Source organism: Ictalurus furcatus, chromosome 14 (genome assembly GCF_023375685.1).
Source record: "Ictalurus furcatus strain D&B chromosome 14, Billie_1.0, whole genome shotgun sequence".
NCBI lineage: Eukaryota > Metazoa > Chordata > Actinopteri > Siluriformes > Ictaluridae > Ictalurus > Ictalurus furcatus.
The window spans coordinates 16,231,336-16,238,493 of NC_071268.1; the positions used below are offsets into that span (position 1 = coordinate 16,231,336).

At 40.0% G+C, this 7,158-nt stretch overlaps 2 protein-coding genes across 2 annotated transcripts in view; one reads left to right on the forward strand and one right to left on the reverse strand.

Moving 5' to 3' along the window:
• Nucleotides 1-5: 5 nt before the first annotated feature.
• Nucleotides 6-6,979, forward strand: ldhbb (lactate dehydrogenase Bb). The gene is made up of 8 exons (XM_053640999.1): nucleotides 6-1,414; nucleotides 1,924-2,060; nucleotides 3,581-3,698; nucleotides 3,965-4,138; nucleotides 4,232-4,405; nucleotides 4,563-4,680; nucleotides 4,767-4,890; nucleotides 6,563-6,979. The coding sequence occupies exons 1-8, from the start codon at nucleotides 1,360-1,362 to the stop codon at nucleotides 6,728-6,730; spliced, it is 1,068 nt and encodes a 355-aa protein (XP_053496974.1). The 5' UTR covers nucleotides 6-1,359; the 3' UTR covers nucleotides 6,731-6,979.
• The window catches only part of golt1bb (golgi transport 1Bb), a 4,099-nt gene continuing 3,918 nt past the window's right edge, over nucleotides 6,978-7,158 (reverse strand). Inside the window, exon 5 of the mRNA XM_053641003.1 lies at nucleotides 6,978-7,158. This exon is cut by the window's right edge and continues 545 nt beyond it. The gene's annotated coding sequence lies outside the window, so the exon portion shown is untranslated.

Here is a 7,158-nt window from a genome sequence, read left to right on the forward strand (position 1 = left end):
TTAAATTTGATTCAGAAATTCCCTTTAGTCAAAAAATTGCAGCTGTTTGAGCCCTTGGGTCGCGGCTTAATTGTGGAAACTGACCTGAGTCCAATTTCCATGCAGCTCGAGGTGTTGGTTTTATATTCATGAATATGCGTTTGGGGCGTCTGGGTGGGCAGGCATGCCATGCAAATCATATTCAAAATCTCACCTGGTTGTCTTTGGCCAACATAACCAGTGTCCTCTTTAAAGCCAGGTGTTCTCCTTTTGATATAAAACTGATTTACATCAGCAACATGAATAGACAACCCACTGCACAAAATAGTGTCTATTTTTGGTCAGTAGTTTTAAGAACTTTATTAGCGTGTTACATTCAGGTCTTGTTTTTCCACACCTATATAACAATTTGGTTAAAGTCTTCTGACTCTTACAATGCACCAATTCTTTAAAATTTCTTGAAATGAGCTAGGCTAGATAATGTGTTTATTGACCATTGGTAAGTGTTCTTGAACAAGTTCTCTAAATTGGTTTCTTGAATGTTTTGCAGTTAGGGTCTATTTAAATTTATGGACCCCTTCACTACAGATTTATTTTAGAAACTATTAAAAAAAAAAAAAAAAAGTCACATTATTTAAATGTGTATGATAATATTTTGCCTATGTATTGAGCTATTTTTTTTAATGAACCAAACAAATTTTTATTAACATTATTATTTGATTGCATTGACATGATTTTATAGCTTTAATAATGGTTGGTTCTGGTTTACACTACTGTGACAACTAGCAAATTGCTAATCTCTTGGGGTCCTGGATCCCACTCTGAGAATCGTTGCTCTAGACTATAATATAGCTTATATTATGCATAACAAATTGCAATGAATTTAACCATCATCGTGTTGCAGACCTCACACTCTTAACAGCTCATCCTACTTTTTGAGAATTTTCTAATTTAGTGACTTGTCCTAAGTTCATGAGGACATGATTAAATGCAATTAAATTTCAAAAATGATGTTAAGTGAATTGGTCAGTTTGCAAAAGCCAGTTGAATACCAACTTGGTTTAATTTGAGAAATAGCTGGTTCAACATACCAAGTTCAACATTCTATCAGTTGATCTTTTCTTGAGTCTGGGTGGTTACCTCAGACATTCACAGCAGGTCTCCTGGGAAGAAAGTGTCATGGGATTACAGTAACACCATTAGCTGTCAGCAGACGAGGCCACACAGTCCTCAGCAGGAGGCGTGGAGTCGCTGAGACTCCTCCTTCCGTTCCTCTCCTCTCCTCTTGCTCTGTCTCTGCTGCAGCTTTAAGGAAGTGTTGCACAGCGACGCCACTGCCGAAACACTGCAGTCACCTACTGTCCTCTCAGCTGCCCTGCCATGTTGATTTCATGGTGGTATTTGTACCTGGGTGCTCACAGCATCTACAAGCAAGGCAAGTGTTCAGCTGATGTTCGTGTCAAGCTGCAATGCAGATAAATGTTTTAGTGTGCAGATTTTGTGTACTGAGAGACGAGTGGCTTTGTGTGTTTGTCTTCCATAGTGTGGGTGTGTCACAGATGTGACCTTGATGTAAGGAGACTTGGAACAGATATCGAATGAGTTTTTCAGAGGATTAATAAGAGCTCACTAATTAAAAACAATGTAAATGCAGTACAGATGTACTGTATGTAACTGCCAGAATGGCTAGTGATTTTAGTTAAAGCAATTTTTAGTTGACAAACCTTTACCTGTGTTTGTGTAAATTGCATATGAATGTTGAAACCTGTTTATAAGATTTCCCTTAAACAGAACGTGCACATCTTTTCCCTGTTGTTTTTGCATTAAACAGCACATACATTTCAGTGAGTGCTTTTAACCATATATCTTATAATGAATCATCTCTCAGACTCCTGCATGTTTGTGTACATTAGCACTGATGTGTGTTATTTCTTTTTCTTACAGTGCAAAACATGGCATCTGTGCTGCAGAAGCTCATTACCCCCCTTTTCAATGGACCAGTTGAGCCTCCCAGGAACAAGGTGACGGTGGTGGGAGTGGGTCAGGTGGGCATGGCGTGTGCCGTCAGCATCCTGCTGCAGGTAAGACTTGTGGATCTCTGCACTATTAGTTCTCTCTATACAACTGCCATTCCAGTGTTTGTTTGTTGTTGTTTTTTACTGTTTACACCAGTTTCATGGTTACGATTTATATAAACTTATTTAGCACAATGGTTCTCAGAGTGGGGTCTGTGATGCATAACCTGGGGGTAAGTGATTTTTAATTTTTTTACCGTGATCAAAACCACAACCCACCATTATCAAACTTATTACTTCTATTAAGTTCTTATTAGCTGGTTTTAGATGATTATTGTTCACTATTAGACTATAAGACTACAATATTAGGCTAGTGGTTAGCATGTTTGCCTTGCAACTCAAGGGTTGGGGGTTTGATTCCCTGCGTGCACACTCCTTGCGTGCATGTTCTCCCTGTGTTCGGGGGTTTCCTCCAGGTACTCTGGTTTCTTCCCCCAGTCCAAAGACATGCATTGTAGGCTGATTGGCATCTCTAAATTGTCTGTAGTGTGTGAATGTGTGTGTGATTGTGTCCTGCAATAGATTGCCACCCCGTCCAGGGTGTCCCACGCCTTGTGCCTCGAATCCCCTGGGATAGACTCCAGGCTTCCCGCGACCCTGTGTAGGATAAGCAGTACAGAAAATGGATGGACGGACTACGATATTTTTGTAAAGCCTAACATTAGAATATTTTTATTATGTGCTGAGGTGGTTTAAGGTTATTTGACGTTTGTTAAGGGGGTCCCTTGCTATAAAAGGTTTGAGAACCCATGATTTAGCAGCCACCTGCATCCAGAGTGACTCACAGAAAGTGTTACCAGCTGAAGGTGAAATGACACAAAGTACTTGGAGAATCTGTAATGATTCATAACATGATTCATAAGGACTGGAGACTGTTGCTGGCTTTAACAAGTGCTGGAGTGAATCAGTTAGAAAATAAGTAAGTGCATAAAGAAAGGGAAAAACAGAACAATCAATAAAACCTACAACACAAAAAGAGTAAGTGCAGGAAATACAAGTCTTTTTGCTTGCACTGCTGGAGAAAATGCATAAGAAGGACAAAACTTGAAACTTAATACTTCAATTTGGTTAATCAGTGAATATGTGATGGTAAATATTTAATTTTTTCCAGTAGATTAAGTGAAAGACCTTTCACTGATTATTACCAAATTAGGAACATGCCACTACAATTCTGCCCACAGCATAAAAGGAAAAACATGTAAATAAGTTGCTCCCTTTCGACTTCAGGGTGATCTTGAACTTGGGTTAGTGTCAGAGTTGTGCATGTTCTCCCTGTCTCCATTTAGTTTTCTTCTGGGTTCCCTGATTTCCTCCCATCTCCCAAAACTTTGGCAGTGGATTGGCTACTCTAAATTCCCTCTAGGTGTGAATGAGTGTGTGCTTGGTGCCCTGTCATGGACTGGGTGTACCAGAACCAGGTTGTATTCAAGCCTCACACTCAATCTTCCCAGGATATATTCAGATCCACTGTGATTCTGACCAGGTTAACATGAATACCGAAGATGATGTCTTCTATTGCTGTGTAGGAGTTGGCTGATGAGCTGGCCTTGGTGGATGTGATGGAAGACAAACTAAAAGGAGAGATGTTGGACCTGCAGCATGGAAGTCTCTTTTTCAAAACTCCTAAAATTGTCTCAGGAAAAGGTGAGAGTTCAACAAATTAGCAGAAGTACAACATGGCTAGAGTTGAAACCAGCTCTGCTGTCACAGGGGAAGTCGAGGTCAGGTATGAGTCCTGGGGATCCATCAACATGCGGCCTATTTGATAATAATATTTAATTTTCCATGTCTGGAGTGACTTGAATTCAGGTAGAATGTTGTGACCATGTTATGTTTTCTATAATGCTGACATTTGTGAATTAAGAACACTGGCTGTAATATGTCTCTTACAGTCGCTCATGTTTCCACAGATTACTCAGTGACAGCAAACTCACGCATCGTAGTGGTGACAGCAGGTGTACGTCAGCAGGAGGGAGAAAGCAGGCTTAACCTTGTCCAGAGGAACATCAATGTCTTCCAGCACATAATACCACAAATAATCAAATACAGCCCCAACTGCATCCTCATTGTGGTGTCTAACCCAGGTACTCAAACATGTTCATGTTCAAATGAATAATCAGTATACATTTTTGAACGCAAAACTTACTTTTGTAATCCTGAGTCGGGTGTGTATGCAGTGGATGTTTTGACCTATGTGACCTGGAAGCTGAGCGGCCTACCCACACACCGCGTCATTGGCAGTGGCACTAATTTGGATTCAGCACGTTTTCGGTACCTGATGGCGGAACGACTGGGAATCCACCCTAGCAGCTTTAACGGCTGGATCCTGGGAGAACATGGTGACTCCAGTGGTAAGACAGCAGGCAGAATCACTATGCCTTTTTTAAGTACTGTTTATAGTTGCTTCAGTACTCACAGATGCTTCTAGATGCTCTTTCCAGTCTCTGTTTTCTGCATGCGCACTCATTCCTAGTCTCACAGTGATTTTGTTTTCTAATTGCTTCCTAGTTCCTGTTTGGAGTGGTGCAAATGTAGCAGGTGTGAACCTCCAGAAACTGAACCCAGACATCGGCCAAGACAGTGACAGGGAGAACTGGAAAAAGACTCACAAGATGGTAGTTGACAGGTATGCTCATCATTCAATTTAATGTTTGTCATTTATGTGACCTCCACAGAAGCTGTAATGATGCCCTTTGTGTTGATTACCTGCAGTGCCTATGAGGTGATCAGACTGAAAGGCTACACTAACTGGGCTATTGGACTGAGTGTAGCAGATCTCACAGAGAGCCTCATTAAAAACCTGAACAGAGTTCATCCCATTTCTACCATGGTCAAGGTAATAAAGGAGAAATACATGCAGAAATACATGTAGAAATACATGCAGTGCATTGAAAAGGCATTGATCCCAAGAACATTTTTCAAATACATCATTGACATAACCTGGGATTTTAATCAGTTTGATTGGATGTTGGTGAATCAGAAACTTTTTCTGGCAGTATAGACAAAAAAGGAAGACAAAACTGAAATGTCAGCAGTTCTTAAATATTTATTCCCATTCCCAGTTTTTGGATGTTGTCTTTTAGTGATTGGAGTTATCATGGTCAGCATGATGGAGCAAGCTTTCCTTATTCCTTTCTATAACATTGTTTAGGCTGTGTCATGTTAGTTGGAGAGCAGCAGTGGAGAGCAATTTTGAGGTCTCATCATTCACCACACATGGGTTAGGGTCAGGATTCTGACTGGGCCACTTGAGGACATTTTAGACCTTTTAGTCATTTGTTGTCCTGGCACTTCCTTCCCAGTTTGAGCTTTTTGGGCAGAGAGGAACTCCCTATGACCACTGACCATCCCTTTCTGCTGCTAAAAAAAACCATCCGCATAGCCAGTGATAGCTGGTCTTCATATTAAATTTATGGGGGTAAAGAAATTTTAACTACCTATCAGTAGGTAGTTAGGTGTTACTATTAGAAAACCACAGTTACCTAAGACAGTCAAAACTTTGTGTAATTTGTGCTTTGATTGGACTTCGATTGGACTTCTAGTTTCCCCACCCAAGTAATTTTGGCAAATAAGAATAGTCAGAGAAAGTGAAATCATTTATTTTTGCCCGTTATTGTATTACGTGTGACTTCTCAGTCACAACTGATGGCTTGTTATGGATGTGTCTGTAAAGTAGGCCGCAATAAATTCGCCCCAATGGACACCAAATGTAGGAGAGTTTTTAAATATGTACAATCATTTAAATTGCCCATTTTATATCAGCCAGCCCTGTCCACAACAATGCTACAGCTGCTGAGCTTTACACTGCAGGCTGATGTGCAGTATTAGATTCACACCACAAATACCACTTGGTATTTAAGCCAGAAAGTTTCACTTTTGTTTCATTAGATCACAAGACTTTTGCCACTTCCAAGTAATGTTTTGCAAATTACTTTCATGTGAGGACATGAAATAGCTTCTTCCTTCCCACTGTTTTATAAATCTCCATCTAGGAGATTTGTTGATGAACACCTTTACTTCCAGCCACTGGCTCAGAAACTCAGTTTGTATTGCAGCAGCTCTAATACAGTAAGTGCCCGTCCTGTTCTGAGGCTAGGTTTAGAAGCTGGCCTGAGGTAGGCACTATCCCTGTAGTTATTATACTTTTATTACCAATTTCTTCATAATGGGTTGAAATGAGCTACATGGTTTTTTTCAGTGTCTCCGAGATGGTCTTGTATAATGTGCTTCTCTATGAGTAGATCTCTGGAAAGATTATATAGTGCAAAGTCAGATTTAGCTTTAGAATCACAAAAGCAATGAATACTCTTTAAATCTCACAATTTTACTTTTTAATTGGAAATGAATAAATAGTGGAAAGGCCTTTTTCTTTTCATGTGTATGTTTTGTAGATTTAAACAAAATCCCATGTACATTCCGAGTCAACGAAATATTCATATAGTTCTAGAGGTTAATACATTCCTGACAAAAGCTAAATGAATACATTCTGCTCTGATTTCACTCCACAGGGGATGTACGGGATCACCGATCATGTGTTCTTGAGCCTCCCGTGTGTGTTGAACAGCAGAGGAGTGAGCAGTGTGGTAAACATGAACCTGACCCAGGACGAGGTGTCTCAGCTGAAGAAAAGCGCAGACACACTGTGGAACATTCAAAAAGACCTGAAAGATCTGTAAGAGTCGTGCTCACTAGAAAGCGCGCTTGTTCACAAGCTTTCCGAGCAAACACCTCAACTAATACAGCAGCTTTAGAATGTTTGTCTTTTATCTCCTTACAACACTAATAATATTATCAAATACAGATGCAGGTCTAGATGCAGCTCTCATCTGCTATGTGCAATCACCATGCAAATTGTATGCACATTGAATGTGCACATTCGTTCTTTATTGTTGTTAGTTTGGAAATAAAGACTCAAATAGCCAATATTTACAGACATTGAGAGGTTTATTAAATTGTTGCGGTCTCTGTGTAAAAAAAATGTACATAAGTCTTATACATTACTTAAAATACGTATTTACATTGACGTAGTATCATGTGTGTTTCACAAAGGCTACTAATTCCTCACTGAGCCAGTAACATGATGAGGTTTGTGGCTCATCCAGTG